We start from the raw sequence: 16,405 nt of genomic DNA on the forward strand, positions 1-16,405 counted from the left end.
CAGAGCTGTTCTCAAGATGTGCCAGTCATGAGAACATACTGATTTCTAATGATTGGCAGTATTAAATCCAATCACAAGTGTTTTTCGAGGCTCCGTGCGGCATTAAAATAATAGTCTCTTGTTCTAAGACACAGCCTGGCAGAGGGGAACCATGTCCCTAGGTTTGAGGCAGAGAAGAGAAGTAGCTTTTGTCCTGGCAAAAGCTGTAACATCTGTATGGTCGCCTTCAGCATACACAGGCTTTCATGTACATCATCAAAGGGCAGCTGTGACTCCAAATCAAAGGAGAGCCTGTGTGCCGCTGATTGGTGGCAGGGACCACCGGTCACTCCTCAGTCTCCTCAGCTAAACTGGTCTGAGCAGAGGGTGATACCAACTGCCTCATCCTCTTTGGATGCAGATGTACATTTAAATCAGTCTCTGGCAGCAAAGCAGCACGGTGTATGGACTGAGTCCTCTCCTGGGAGTCAGAAGGCCTGGAGTCTGCGTCCCAGCCTTGCGAGTAATGAAAGAGCGGCATAAACTTGCCTACCTCACTGGGTTGTTGTAAGGATGAAACGAGACTGTGAATAAATATTTGAACATTTACTCTTTGCCAGACACTGTATATGGTATAGGGGATAACGGAGAGTAAAATGGACCCCAGCTTCCCCCTCATGAAGCTTTCAGTCTAGTGAGGAAGACGGTTCTGAAACAAGTTATTACAGGTAACTAAGTGATTCAAGTGTGTCAGGTGCTGTGAGGGAGAATTACAGGGTAGGTTGCAGGAGAGATTATTTGGGGGTGGGAATGGGGAACCTGGCCTAATCTGAAGGTTCCAGAAGGTCTCCCCTGAGGAAATGATATTCTGTTAATGGGGGTGAAGGCATTTTGTGACATGTGAAATTGATGCAGTTAGAAGGGAAGATTATTGTTGGTGTGATTTTTCAAGGCCTCGGATTTGTTCTGCACTCAGCAGTCGCTCTGGGGAAGAGTTCTCTTTCAGAGGTCTGCTCTGTGCAGGGAAATTCAGGTTGAAGTGAGAAAGTGTTTTGCCTTCTTTGTTATTAGAACCATCAGGTAAATGACTTCAGCAGGTTTGCATATTATTAACCTCTTTTTATAAAGAAGCCACCCGAAGCCTAAAGAGATTAAGTGACTTGCCCAAGGTCACAGAGCTTAACAAGTGGTGGAGGGAAATTATTTTCTTTGCCTGCCATGGCATTGTTCCTGTTTTCATTAACAAGGATAATACCTTAATATATTCATTTGAATGGATTTTTTTTTCCCTCTCCGGTTGCTGACTGAAATGCCAACAGTCACAGTGACAGCTTGCCCTGGATCCCGACTTTTGTAATAGGGCATGATGATTAAGAGCAGGGACTCTGGGACCACACTGCCTGGTTGAATCTGCTCTAGGACATATTGGCTGTGAGACATTGAGCAAGTTAATTAATCTCTCTGTGCCTCAGTTTCCTCACGTAAGAAATGGATATAGGAATAGTACTTACCTCATAGAGTTGTTGTGAGGGTTAAGTGAGTTATTCTATGTAAAGTGTTTAGAATAGAGCTTGGCATGTAAGTGCTCAATAGTTTGGTTGTCTTTTTTTAAAATTTTTTATAAAGAATAGAGGGGATTGCTTATAACCAAAAGGAGAACGTTTGAAATATGTTATATGAATGTAAAGCTTTAACAAGACATAGGAATATACTTTCTGATTTAGAAAATAAACAAAATGGAAAATTAAAGATATGAGCAATGAAGAGTCTACAGATAAAAAAAGCAATTCTTATGGGAAATAGGCTTATAATAAAAATTAAGTAATTATAAATACCCTAATTTCACCTTTTAAATGAAGTTATACAAAAATAATCTAAATGCCTTAAAAAAAAGAATAAAGGGGAAACTCAAAATAATTTAACAAAAAAAACCAAAAATCAAAGCGAATCCCTATCTTTAACCAGGCTCACCCAACAAATCTTTAAAAAATTGTAGGTGCCTTTTTCTTAGGGCAAAAAATAACCATGAAATTATTTGGGTGAAGGTGCTTTTGTTTCTAAACTAAAGCAAGGCAGTGCTGTCTTTCTTTTTTGCTTCACCAACCTGATCCTTCTCTTATGCCTTTACAGCTTCAGATCTGGGACACAGCAGGTCAAGAGAGATTTCGGTCCATCACCCAGAGTTATTACCGAAGCGCCAATGCCTTGATCCTCACCTATGACATAACCTGTGAGGAATCCTTCCGTTGCCTTCCTGAGTGGCTGCGGGAGATAGAACAATATGCTAGCAACAAGGTCATCACTGTGCTAGTGGGTAAGTAAGGACTAGTGAGGAGGGACATTGATTTGTGAGCATCAGAGAATTTATAATCACATAAGGCCACGTGCCTTGGTACCTTCTGAGAGTATAGTCTACAGCTGTATAATTCATGTGGTCAACATTCAGTTCTTCTAAATGAAATTGAAGAGAAAATGAAATAGATCCTATCCCATAGTGATGGTTTAGAAAAGTAAAGTAAAAAATGTTGCTGATTGATTTTCCTATCAGTGCAGGCTCTAGGGAAGAAGGTGGATTGCCATGAAAGTTATGTGGGCTGCTAAACATTAAAAAAAAAAATCTAGGCCATGGAAACTGCTGGTCTAGAAGTAAAATATATCTACGTTGATAAGGAATTCATTATTGAAGCAATTATTTTTGCCTAAAAAATGGACTTTGGTTTATTTTTTCCCTTCTTACATTTATACTGATTTGAAAAATTCTAATTTTCAGAAAGAATAAGGGAAATTCTGCAGCTTGTTTCCTCTTGTAGGAGGGTAGAACCTCTATTTAGTACGGGGGGAAAGCAGAAGATAACTCATGCTTTTTTTTGTGGTGACAAATGCACCCATTAAAAATGAAATTGTGGCGAAACAGATTAGATTGTTAAAAATCCTCTACTGGTGATGGAAAAATGTTAATAATATTTGGTTGTTAAAATGTTTTCTTCCCGAGAATTCCCTGTCAGTCCAGTGGTTGGGACTCTGAGCTTCCACTGCAGGGGGCACAGTTTCGATCCCTCGTCAGGGAACTAAGATCCTGCATGCTGTGCGGTGTGGCCAAAAAAAAAAAAAGAAAAAAAAAAGTTTTCTTCCTAAGAAGGAACATTGTTGTATATTCTAGAAAGACCTGAATTTTGGAAATCCAGTAGAGAACCTCAGAAACATTAAGTTAAAAATCATGGTTAACAGTAAGTTAAACACTTTATAGAAAGCATTATAGCTAGTGTATATGTGCCAGGAATCATATTAGGAATATTATGTCATGATCCCAAATTTACAGATGAGGAAAGCAAGGCTCAGACAGGTGAAGTTCTTTCCCCAAGGTCACTCAGCATGTAAGACTGACTTCAAAGCCTGTGTTTATCCAATTGTAATGTGCTGCCTTGTAACAGATTGCTGGACTTCTCCTTCAGGCTGCTGGGTTAAGTATCTGCCTCTCTATGAGCTAATGCTCCATGCTCGGTCCTGAAAACCCTCCTGCACACTGGAGAACCTTTGCTGTGAAGAGCTCGAAAGCCCTCCACTCTGGACATAAAGCCTTTGAGAACATGAGTCAAAGCATTACTACTTGGGATTCTATCTAAGGAAGTTAAATGAAGATATGAGGGGACATAATCAGTCAGCTCAGTATGAAAGAGGCACTACCTTTTTATTTATTTTTTATTTTAAAAAAGTTTATTTATTTATTTATGGCTGCGTCGGATCTTAGTTGTGGCATGCAGGATCTTTCGTTTCGGTGCATGGGCTTCTCTCTAGTTGTGTGCAGGCTCCAGAGCACGTGGGCTCTGTAGTTGTGGTACACGGGCTCAGTAGTTGCAGCACGAGGGCTTAGTTGCCCCGTGGCATGTGGGATCTTAGTTCCCTGACCAGGGATTGAACCTGCTTCCCCTGCATTGGAAGGCGGATTCTTAACCACTGGACCAGCAGGAAAGTCCCAGCACTGGCCTTTTTTTTTTTTTTTTTTAACATCTTTATTGGAGTACAATTGGTTTACAATGGTGTGTTAGTTTCTGCTTTATAACAAAGTGAATCAGCTATACATATACATATATCCCCATATCTCCTCGCTCTTGTGTCTCTCTCCCACCCTCCCTATCCCACCCCCCTAGGTGGTCACAAAGCACCGAGTTGATCTCCCTGTGCTATGCGGCTCCAGCACTGGCTTTTAAAAAATATTTTATTATGGAAAATTTTAAACATAAGCAAAATAGAGAAAACAGTATAATGAACACCCATATACCCATCTCTCAGATTTGACAATTAACAACTCATAGCCCATCTTATTTTATCTTTTCCCCATCTCTTCTGTCTGCCTTCACCTTCAGATTATTTTGAAGCAAATCCCAGATGTCATATTAATTCAATTTACATTATTTCAGTGTGTAGCTCTATAAAAGATATAAAAAATTTTTAAACAGAGAACCTAACCACAATACCATTTTCACACCTAAAAAATATTAACAGTTCCTTAATAGCATCAAAAATTTAGGCAATGTTCAAATTTCCTTGATTGACTCATCCATCAAAAATTTATTCAAATCAAGCTCCAAATAAGGTCTGTATGTTGTAATTAATTTTTATGTCTCTTGATTGTCCTTTTAGCTGTAGCTTATCCCTCCATTTTTGCTCCCTGGGAATTTATTTGTTAAAGCATTTGTTTGTCCTGTGGAGTTTTCAAGTCTGAATTTTGTTATTTCACCCTGGTGGTGTCATTTGATATGTTTCTCTATCACCTAAATTTCTGGCAGATATGTAGGTAAATCTAGAGCCTGGTCAGGTTTTGTTTTTCGTTTTAGCAGATATACTTTATAGTTGGTATTCCAAGGTACTGTTCTCATAGGACAGTCAAGAAAAATGCTTGATTCTTTCTTTTCCATTTATTACTTTCCAAAGTAATGAGTTGGTTTCCTAGTCTTCCAAAAGCAACTATTGAAGTTTGCTTATATTTTGAATATTGCCTTATAGGTTTAAATATATTTGATGTATTCTAGCCCCTTGCAATTATTATTATTGACGCTTCAGTTGTTCCAACTTTGACAGTGGAAGCTTCTTCAAGTGGGCTCCTGAGTCCTTTTGACATGACCCAGGAATCTTTGATAATTTTCTTGATTTCTGGGATGACAAGTGTTCGAGGCACATGCAGTGCATTTCCTGCCCCAGACCTGGAATTAGCCATTTCTTCAAGAAGCACTGTTTCTTTTCAATGGGAAGTTGTATTTAGAGGCTACAACCAAGGTGATAGGAATCGTCTTTACTAGGTGATGGCTTTTAGGCTTTTCAGTGGACAGAGCTGGTGTGTGTGTGCGTATGTGGTGAATTCTGTAGCATCCACAGGGGGTTGTCTCATTAGGCTCTGTGAAACATTTTGACTGACAAGACTACCATAGGCCACATGGTATCACAGTCACTTAGAAGGATACAGGACAGGAGACACAGCTTAATAGTAAGCCAGCATCAAGCATTCCTCTTCAGTGGAAGCAGCCCTCATAGCAGTCCACAGAGCTGTCCAGGACCTCCTGGGACAGTTCAGATGTGAAGGGAAAAGGTTCACTTCAGGCAAGTGCACGATCTGCCCTGGCTAGAAGCCTCAATGCCCCATAGGAGCCCATCTCTCTTGTAACAACCCGACAGGACTAACTTTCAGGGTCTCTTCAGATGAAGAATCATCACACTCAGGGAAGCCTAAAGTTAAGGCTTTCCATTAGATATTTATAATTCATACATAGAATTCCCAGGCCAGATGGAATTTATCAATCAAGGGTCACTTTTACCATGAGCAATGTTGGGAAGTAACACAGTTGACATATCACCTTTGTCAGATTTCCAAAACAGAAGTAGAAAATTTCTTAAAGATAAAATAACACCATGAAGTATTCACACTGATACTTCCATTTGTAATTCAGAACTACAGAAATTTTACTTAACCTCATTAATCTTATATCCGTATTTCCTTTCTCCCATGCTAAAAATCCCTGTCCTAATGCCACTGGCATAATTACTCATTTGCTTTTATCCCCTAAAACATGTATAGCAGCCCCAGAAAAATGATGCCAACACTACCACCGACAAGATAATTACTGCGACAGTTCAAGATTTTTTCCTTCAGTTCTTTTTGTCCTTAGGGTATGTGCCACCGGGGATACATGGTTAAATTACTGGTAAAATTATCTTCAACTCACCTGAAATAGTTCCTCTTTGTGTGGTTATGCCACTTCATGATAAACAGGTTCATTTGTCTAATTTTGCTTTCAACTTTAGGAATTGCTTTTTAAATTTAATTTCATATTAATTGTGTAATCGTGTAAAACACTGATAAGATTCTGAAGTCAAATCTATAAAATGAAGTATATTTAGAAAGGTCTGGTTTTCATCCCTCAACCTTGTTCCTTTCATAGGTAACCATTATCTTTAAAATTAAAATTTTGTTTTAGTCTCCCATTAAAAAAATAAGAATAAAGTGTATTTTTTCATCCCTTTTTCTTAGAGAATTGTATATTATATACACTTTTTTCAACTTTGCTTTATTTGCTTAACAACATATCCTAATGTCTCATTCCATGGCAGCCTACAGAGATACTCCTCATTGCTTTTTGTGGTGCTAAGTAACTCCAAATAACTATGGATGTGACATAGTTTATTCAGCCAGTGCCCAACTGATGGGCTTTTGGGTTGTTTCCAGTTCTCTGCCATTACAAATGGCACTGGTATTTTAAAATAAACAATCCAGGAATCACAGTCACATTTGTTTTGCTTTACTTGCCCATCTCTCTGGTTTGACTTCAGATATGGAGTTGAATTTTGATATTTCCGAACTTGCAAAACAGTCAAATGACGATTCCCTCTTTGATTTTACCACTGTTTTAGGCAACAAGATTGATCTGGCTGAAAGGAGAGAGGTCTCCCAGCAGAGAGCTGAAGAATTCTCAGAAGCTCAGGACATGTATTATCTGGAGACCTCAGCCAAGGAATCCGATAACGTGGAGAAACTCTTCCTTGACTTGGCCTGCCGCCTCATCAGTGAAGCCAGGCAGAACACACTTGTGAACAATGTATCCTCACCCTTACCTGGAGAAGGGAAAAGTATCAGCTATTTGACTTGTTGTAATTTCAACTAAAGGCTGAGGCAAGGAGAAGCAAGAGGAATCAGCAGTTGCCCTGATGGGCCACCAATTGCTGGGGAGATCTGGCGATGACTATGGGTCCTGCTCTAGGACCTTCTGACTCCTGTGGGCTCCTGAGCTTACAAAGCATGGCAGGCCAAGGGCCTCGTCCACAGGCCAGCATTAGCAGAACATATAATGGTTTCACCCTTTTGCAGTCTGGAGTCGGATCAAGGAGAAAATTGCACTAGGCGCTCCATGATCTGCAGAGCATGTTGCTTTTGTTTTTTTAAAAAAAGCAAGTAAAACGCATTCCTGAACACAGTCCAGGGGGAGACGTACTGTAGGGGATCCCTCCTGCACGTCAGTGGGTGCATGTGGGGGCTGCTCTTTAGGGCTTCTGGGGGCCCTGGTTTTCTCGTCTACCAGGTAAACCAAAACTGGGAACGCCAAGTCCTGTCTCTGGTGCGTGCTGATGGCTCCATGGAGATTTTGCAAAGTGTTATTTCTCTTTTCCATGGGCACTTTCAAGAACTTTGGGATGTAAAAATGAAATGAAACCTTTACCCGTGACAACAGTAGCAATCATTGTTTTATTAATGTACACAAGCTCCATAACTCCTTTTGGTGCTATTGATTCCACTCTTTCACAGACCAAACGTTTTAGTACATTGATGTCCTTAAATACATTTCATGGAAATAAAAACAAAACAAAACAAAAAAAAAAAGAAAAAAGGGAAGTCCATTAATCAGCTGTCTTTCTCAAAGTCTCATTACCACCTTTTCTAGGGTAGATTTGTTGGGAAGGAGAATACTTTTCCTTTCCTGTTCCCTTCTAAATCTCTACCACTTTCTTCTTCCATTCTCCCATCTTTCCTGACCTTTAAGTAAATGAAAAAGTTTGAAAAATGGAAAAAAAAAAAGAGAGAATGGTGGATACCCTAATATAAAAGATTAGCTCTAAGACATTATGAGTAGTATGAGAAAACAGACCCGATCTGACCAAAATACTGTGGATTAATGGACTGCCGTGCAGAGTTCCAAGCAGAGCACAGTCCTTGATAGCAGGTCACATCTTTTACTTCCTGGTACTATCCATCTTGGACAGACCAAGGCTTAGGATTTTGTAGATGTTTTTAGTACGGTAAGTGAGAATAGCAACAGATGAAAAGTCTCACGATTTTTGTATCTGCAATGATAACCTTAGAAAAATTCTGCTCGTAGAAGCAGATTGAGTAGTCATTTGTCATCTCCTTGTAGTAATGTTACTCTCAGACTCATGACCATTCATTCTTTCCTGTTTCTTTTTCTTTTCCTCTCTTTCTTTCCTGGTCTTCCCTTTTTACCTCTCCTCCTTATCCCCCTCCTTCCCTCCCCCTTCCTTATATGCATGTGTTACTGCAAATCTCCAATTCAAATGGAGGTATATATGCCTTTACTTAGCCAATTTAAAAACAGAACTCAAAATGGAAGCCATGCTGCTGAATATGTGTTACTGTTTCTTCAGTGCCATACTTTGATACCTTCCAATTTGTTCACTGATATAAATGCAAATTGGGAAAATAATTAAACCTATTTGCTGTTGATGCTGTCAGATGTTTCTGTAGCTTGCTGCTTAGTATAATTGAGGGATGAGTAATGGGATAAGGAAATGATACGTAATTCCACTGTTGCTGTAGATGGTGGCAGTCTTGGTCCTGATATATTGATGTGTGAAAGCTATTGAGTTTTAAAGCAATGAGTCATGTAGAGACGCAATATTGGTGAAGCCTTTCTAGCATTTCTTTAGTAGGTTTCAGAGTGACCTATCTGCACGTGGGGACTGTACATATCGTTTAAGGGACTGATACTTATGGTTGGCTTCACCGTGCGTGTCCTGATCCTATGGGTAGGAGAAAGAGATCCCAGAAGTTTGAATTGCTTTTATTTTAGAACCTATCTCTATAGGAAAGAAAAATCATTTAAATAAACACCAAACAAAATAATTTATCATGGTTGCCTTTCCCTCCCCGTTTTCCCCACCAAGCCAGCAAGTAAAGGTGTTCAGAAAAGTTCATCAAAGTGGGCAGAAGAACTCTTCTTAAATGGTGAGGAAATGTCCCTAAGTTTAGGTTTACTATCTTCCATTTAGGGCAAAAATCCAAAGTCCCCAGCACATCATGACTCACCTTTGTCTCACAGCAGCAAGTGTGTTGAAAATAAAGTTGCTTTATGAACTTAGAGAATAGAACATTGTTAGATTGGACAAATTTAGTTGTAAAATAACAGGTTGTAGGGCCACTCTTGCACTCTGAGATTATTTCCTAGGGCTCAGTCTCCGTTATCTACTCTTGGCCAAACTCAGAAGGGTATTAGAAAGCTCTGCTTTTGGCCCCTTTCTTCCCTGTTACCCTTCCCAGCCTTTCTGTACTTACAGTCACCCATCTATGGCACATCAGCCAGGACACATGAGAATGTAGGGCTTTGTTTCTTTTTTTCTCTTAGTTGTATGAATTCTAGATTAGGCCTTATGGACACTTGTTCACTGATGTATCTCAAGTTTGAGAACAAGCCCTGACAATATTGTAGGTGCTCAATAAATGTTAGTTGAATAAACGACTTAGTGCCAAGAGGAGCTTTTTCAGTTAAACAGAAATTTATCAAATAGAACTTGAGAAAGGACACTAATTAAATGTGGCCATCTTAACCCAGGCCAGGATCTAGACTTACTGGTTTGCCTACTAGTCCTTATTGTCTTGGCAATATTTGCTAAGATGAGCCTTCTTAAATAAAAATGAATTCTCATTTAATGGTGGATGAAAAAGAGGGCTGCTTTCTCATAATTCAGTATGGCTTGATCTGACTCATAAGACTACCAGAGTCCATGTCTGCCTCCATTTTGGTGTGATCTTTTTCTTTTTTTAAATAATGTTACTAAATATATGGCGAACTTTTCTTCAATTTACAACACATCATATTCATGTCATATAGTCAGATTTGGGGAATCTGTGAAATCATGTAGTTTGCTTATATTAATGATATTATGGCTTTGTCTGGACTGTATCCTCAAAGGATTTTATGCTTTGTCCTTTACCTATGCAAGGCTTTTTAGTCCTTTATGTGCTTGTGTTAGATCTATTGAATTATATTAACATTTAAATTTGATTATATGGGGCCAGTTATCCTTTCTGTGGATTACTTAGAGTAGGCCATTAGTTTTTCCTGGTCATTTTTTCCTTCTGTTTTTTTTTTTTAGTCATTTCATGTTAGCACCTCTACCTGAGTAAAGAGGAAAGAAAATAACTAAAAATGAAAGTGAAATGGATTGATTTGACAATGTGTCAATTTCTGAGTTAGAGTTTGGTAAGAAAGGTAAAAACCACTGGCCAAAATAAGACACTTGGATTAGGACTATTTCCTGTAAACAATTTAGACTTGCTGGAGAGAGGAGGCAGAATTTAACCAAAGGCTGGATTCTTATTTCTTCTTCTGTTTATGAATTTATGTCTTTGGAGGACACTGGTGACGTCCAGTGTTAGATCATGATTTGCCTCATTTGCCCTTTAAGCTATCCCATAATTCTTCCAGATCCAGCATCAAGTTTCAGTTAATGAATCTTTCTGAATAAATACCAGTTGCATGTGATTTTGAATTAGTCCTCTGACTAAAATGAAAACTTCTTTTTTTAATAATAAACTAAGCTACGTGAATGAGATCATATTATAATCAGGAAAAAACTATTTAATTTTTTGCCCCATGTATCAAACCAATAGCTTTTAAGATAGACATTTTCTATTTCTTAATCCTGCAGAACTCTGTATTTCATAATCCTAAGTACTTTAGGGACTACTGCCCTATTAGCCTCTAGAAGAGCTCTTCTAGGGTTTACCCTTTCTTTTTTCTAGAGTTTTTTTTTTTTAACGTCAACTTGTTACTTATTCTCCTCAACCATGGCCCTGACAGATGTGTTTCAGTGCAACTATAATCCTCTTGAGACTTAAGTTGAAAATGAAAAGCAGTGAAAACACATGTGTTATCTCATCCTTCTGACAAAATGTACTCCATGTAAGCAGTGTGTGGTTGAACACTAATTTGGGGATAAGAGAGGGATGTGTTTGGTTTTTTTTTTTTCCTTCTTTTTGTATTTCATATCTGTGACATGAGCCTATTTGTGTTTGGAGGGAAAACTGGCTTCCCTTACATTCTTCACACTGGAGAGAGAGCATACTGAATTAAGAAATTATCATCCCTTCCAACAGCTCATTAATAATGTTAGAGCAAGGGAGATGATACTTCATCTCCTTTCCTAAACCCATGGGAACATTGCACTCATTTTGGGGAGCCATAGTTTAAAAACAAATTGAGGCATAACAAAGATGGTGAAGGAGTTTAAAATTTAAGACATTTAAAGAATATTTGAAGGATTTAGGGAAATTTAGCTTGGGAAAGAGAGAGGAACACAGTTAGTACATTAGCGCAAGACTCTGTTGTTCAAAGGGGTAGAATGAGGCCCAGTGAATAGAGGTCATAGGGCCACAGATTTGAACTTCACGTCAGGGAGAACTTTCTCAAAAAGTTGGTTCACCATGGAAGGGGCTGCCTCTGTCAAGCAAAGGCTAGATAAGAACTTGGCAAAGATGATGTGGAGAAGATCCCAGCGTTTGTTGGGGTGGCCCAGATGACCTATTAAAATTCTATGTTGCAGTACTTTGCTTCTCATAACACGTTCAGTTAAATATCTGTTGACCCACAGCTATTTGTCTTTTTTTTTTTTAAGGCTTTGCTCTTCTGCCCAAAGTGCATCCCACTCTCCAGGAAGGAGGTTGGTTACATGTCATTAGGTTGAGACTGGCTTGCTGTTATGCCCTAGGCTGGGATTGCTTTCCAAGTCCATTCATTGATGTCCTGTTGAAATCACAAACTGGTTCTTGAGTTAAAGATTAAAAAGGTATTGTTTTAGTAGAAGTTGAAATCTACATGAAATCACAGAAATTATGTATTTGTCACTTGCCAAACATAGGCCAAGCTCAGTGTTAGTGAGTAGTTGGTATTTCTTCAGGATTTCAGGATAGGCCTCTTTAGCAGAGCGGAATCTTCAGTTAAAATCCCATAAATTACCAACGTAAAGTTTTGCAGCTCCTGTCACAGATGGGCTGGTGGTCACTGGCAAAAAGCAGGCCCCAAAATCTATTTTGGAAAAGTCTCAAATGACATTTGGTTAGTCGGTTTGATTCTCTTGAAGAAGCATGATCTGAAAATAATTTTAAAAGAACGGAGGCCAAATTGCTTTATGTAGAAAGTAACAAAATATAGGTCTTTGATTTGAAAATCAGAGATAACTATGAGCAACATTTGCTAATAAAGCCCATTACCCAAGTGATTCCACCTGCAAGGTAACTTGCATCCTTGCAAGGCTGGTAGATGGCTCTTCATTGGTCTTTCTAAAAAAGTCATTGGTCTTGCATCAGTATGGTGAGAAACACTTCGGTTTGGGTGAGAATTTCTTTGACTCCTTTGGATAAGAAGTCAGAGCACAAAAGCTACCCTCTTCTTTAACTGACTTTGTGACATGCAAGAGTCACAATTTTACTTTCCCACTGAGTTAAAGCAGAATTTTCAGAGGTATTGTGTTCTAGTTCCCTTGGCAGGTTGTGACTTTGACACTTCAGGGAGTGATGCAGGGAGGTATTTAGAAGGGGGAACACTAGGCTAGGTGTGAGGAGTCCTAATATTCCCATGAATTAGCTATAACATTATGCAAAGCACAATCTCTTGCAGTTTCCTCCTCCACAAGATAGACTAATAGTAATAATACCTGTCAGAATTATTGTAAAAATTAGATAAATTGAAAATGCTTGGTAAACAGTAAACACTCAAATATTAGTTTTCTCCTTGATTAAGAGCAGACTTTGGATGGTCTGATACAACTATAGATCCTTAGAACAAAACAAGGAATCCTCCTGACTTAAAAAAAAACCTCCATTTCTGAAAGGGCCTTAAAAGAAAATCACTCATTTGATCCATTCTTCTGCCTTAGGGCATAACTGTTACCCAAGAGACTCCACTTCTTTACCTGCTTCAAGAAAGGTATTCTCTCTCTCAACACAGTGGGCAATTCCAGGGTTGTAAACTCATTATCAGGAAACTTAACCTTATTACCGAGATACCTCACAGTGCAATTTGAACCTCTCTCTTCTTGAGCCCATTCTCCATTAGAAGAAAAATGGGTTGATCCTGTTTTCTTTTTAAAGGGCTATGTTTGCCATTTATTATAGCCCTTCTGCCTCAATTTATTTTTAATTGACAGAAAAAGCTCATTAAGGTGATAATTATTATCCCCTTGGGGAATGTCAGGATAGGTATTTATAAATTCTTAGCTTCTTATTGATATCAGATTTAGATCACAATCTTACTGTTGATTAACTCTTCAGTTATCCATGTTTAACATATAATTGATAACCAAGTATGCTTCTGAAGAATTATTCTGGTTATATGGCTCTTGTTTTCTCCTCTTGGTAAAAATGGAGTCATGAATCCCAGTTTTGTCAACTGCTTTTAGGATGTAATTTCATACATGACATTATTTGATGGACGTAATTACCAACACCTAAATTTAGCAGGGTTTCTTTCCCTTTCTACACGTGCACTAAGTTCTGAAATAAAAATTGGAATACCAAATGCCTAATAAAGCAAAAATTCCTGCACAGAATAACAAAAGATACGAATCTGGTCTGCTAGGATAATTTGTCACTAGTTGGTTGAATGGTACAGAGCTTTTGTTTAAGGTTACACAGTTATGCCTGGATTAAATAACAATAGCAAAACTTGATAAGGCTTCTGAAAAACAGCTGCTAAACATACTGCTTTCTGGAAAGTAATCATTAAGAATAAACATTCTCTTGTCCTATACAGTTGCAGAATGTTAGTAGAACTTTCTTGTAGGCTCCCTGACAATGAATGTCAATTGCTTTATTTAAGAAAAATTTTTTTTGTGAACCCTTTTATCCCTTTAATGTATGTTGGGGCTTTCATGTTCCTGTTGTAGAAAATTTCAAATGACTGGAATGCTGGCTTCTAATTTCTGCTCACTGAAGTGTCCTCTAGACATACCAGAAGGTTGGGGCTTCTTTGATGATATGTAAGGGAGCTACTTAAATACACTTACGTAAATGTAAGTGTGTGAGTAAAATTGCTATTTTCAGCAAAAAAAAAAACCTTTGCTTAAAATTTCAGATAAAAAAAATTTCAGATAATAAAGGGTTGAGATTTTTTTTAGATCATCTAAAGGGAAAAAGTGTGCCCATATATATTGTTGCATACATTTTAATGCATGACTTTTAGTATAGGGATGAAATAAAATACAAAATATATAATTCTGGAGGTCTTCTCAGCAGCTAGTTAAAATATTTAGAGAAGCTGTTTTATGAAGACTTAGAGAATCCCTGATTTCCCTTTTCCTATCTCTTTTGATCAAAATGTAAACATAGTTTTAACAAACATGTTCATCATGGAATCATATGAACTCAACTCTTAATTGGTTGTTGGTTTCAAGCATAGGCTCTCAGTAATATCTGAATACATCTGAATATAAAATCTATTTCAACACAAGCAAAATACTTGATTTTAAATGTTAATATGCAGATATTAACAGGATGCTGTATCATGTCTTATGTGTTCATGTATTTTTTTAATAAAATGCCTGTTAGAAATATAAGCTGATGATGACCTGAGTGCAATTAGCTGAAAACATTGCATAGAAAGGTGATTGTGTGAAAACTTCACTCAACATTAAAAAGGGGGATGAGGGAGCAGGAATCTGAGCAAAATATTTTAAAATGAAGTTGCATTTCTCTTTTTAAAATTAAGATATAATTCATACACCAATTCACCCCTTTAAAGTGTACAATTCAGTGTTTTTGTAGTATTTTCACAAAGTTGTGCAACCATCACCATTATCTAACTCCAGAACATTTTCATCATCTCCCAAAGAAATTCTGTACCCATTGGCAATCACCCTCCCTGCTTCCCCACCATCATCTAGCAATCACTAATCTATTTTCTCACTATTGATTTGCCTATCCTGGACATTTCATATAAAAAGAATCATATAATATGTGCTCTTTTGTGTCTGGCTTCTTTCACTTAGCATAATGTTTTCAAGTTTCATGTTATACCATGTTTCATGTTATAGCATGAATCAATACATTTTTTATGGCTAAATAATATTCCATTGTATGTATATATGCACCAGATGTTAGCTGTCCATTCATCAGTTGATGGACATTTGGGTTATTTTCACTTTTTGGCTATTATAAATAATGCTGCTATAAATATCTGTACAAGTTTTCTGTGTGGGCATATGTTTTCACATCTTTTAATTAGTCTAGCAAATCAAGTCACCTGGGTTCATTTAAGCAGGGCCTCTTAAAGTCCTACTTAGAGAATGCAACTTAAAATCTTAGATCAACTGGTCAGTTAGGAGATTTCTGAATAATGGCTAACACCCTAATATGGCTAAAAGAATTCTTCTATGAGCCTATCATTTAGATAGTCAATTTCATGAAGACTGCTTCAGTCTTGTAGAAATTGATAATAACTTCTTCTATGAGCCTATCATTTAGATAGTCAATTTCATGAAGACTGCTTCAGTCTTGTAGACATTGAGTTGTTATCACATAGAGAATTTCTAAGTCCTCCACATTTTTTGAAAGGGCGGCTACAAATCATGCTGGAGAGCAGCACTCAATCTTCTAGGATTCAATGAAGGAGCACTTTTAATATACAATTTCCTTTACATATATCGACTGTCTTTTAAAGTTTGGGTTTTCCTTCTTGAAAAAACATTGTCAAATTGCCGAACCAGTTGACCATCCATTGTAGCATTGGTTTTTATTAAGAAATAATTCATACTGAGAGTAAAAGTAAAAAGAATGTATTTTGTGTGCAAAGGATGAATGTATTAACAACTTTTTATTTGTAACAGAATTTTTTAAAAAGGTGAATAGAAATTGCTTTCCCATGTACTTGTAAATAAATAAACATTTCCTGTTGCCCACATTTGGACAATCATATGCCATCAAACTATGTAAAAAGCATACAAGCTTTAAGTACACTAATGTCCTTCAGCATGAAATGTGCTCTGGATTTGGGGATCTGGAGGCTTGAGTTTGAATGTCGATTCTCTAACTGGCTAACCTTAGACAAATTGTTTAACATTTTGCACCATGGCTTTCTTCCCTGTAAAATATGGGGCTACACTGAGTAAGGCCTCCTCCAATTATAACACTAAATAAGATTCCTCTGCTATA

At 37.7% G+C, this 16,405-nt stretch overlaps 1 protein-coding gene across 3 annotated transcripts in view; it reads left to right on the top strand.

Annotated features, from left to right (window-relative positions):
- RAB30 (RAB30, member RAS oncogene family) overlaps positions 1–16,152 on the top strand; it is an 86,655-nt gene extending 70,503 nt beyond the window's left edge. For all 3 annotated transcript variants that reach the window (XM_082410285.1, XM_082410284.1, XM_082410286.1), the window contains 2 exons: positions 2,110–2,293; positions 6,883–16,152. In XM_082410285.1, coding sequence (XP_082266411.1) covers positions 2,110–2,293; positions 6,883–7,133 — 435 coding nt within the window. In that variant the 3' untranslated portion in view covers positions 7,134–16,152. The remainder of the gene's footprint in view (positions 1–2,109; positions 2,294–6,882) is intronic.
- The last annotated feature ends 253 nt before the right edge of the window (positions 16,153–16,405 follow it).

This window comes from Balaenoptera physalus (assembly GCF_965194825.1).
Source record: "Balaenoptera physalus genome assembly, chromosome: 10".
In the NCBI taxonomy this organism is placed as follows: Eukaryota; Metazoa; Chordata; class Mammalia; order Artiodactyla; family Balaenopteridae; genus Balaenoptera; species Balaenoptera physalus.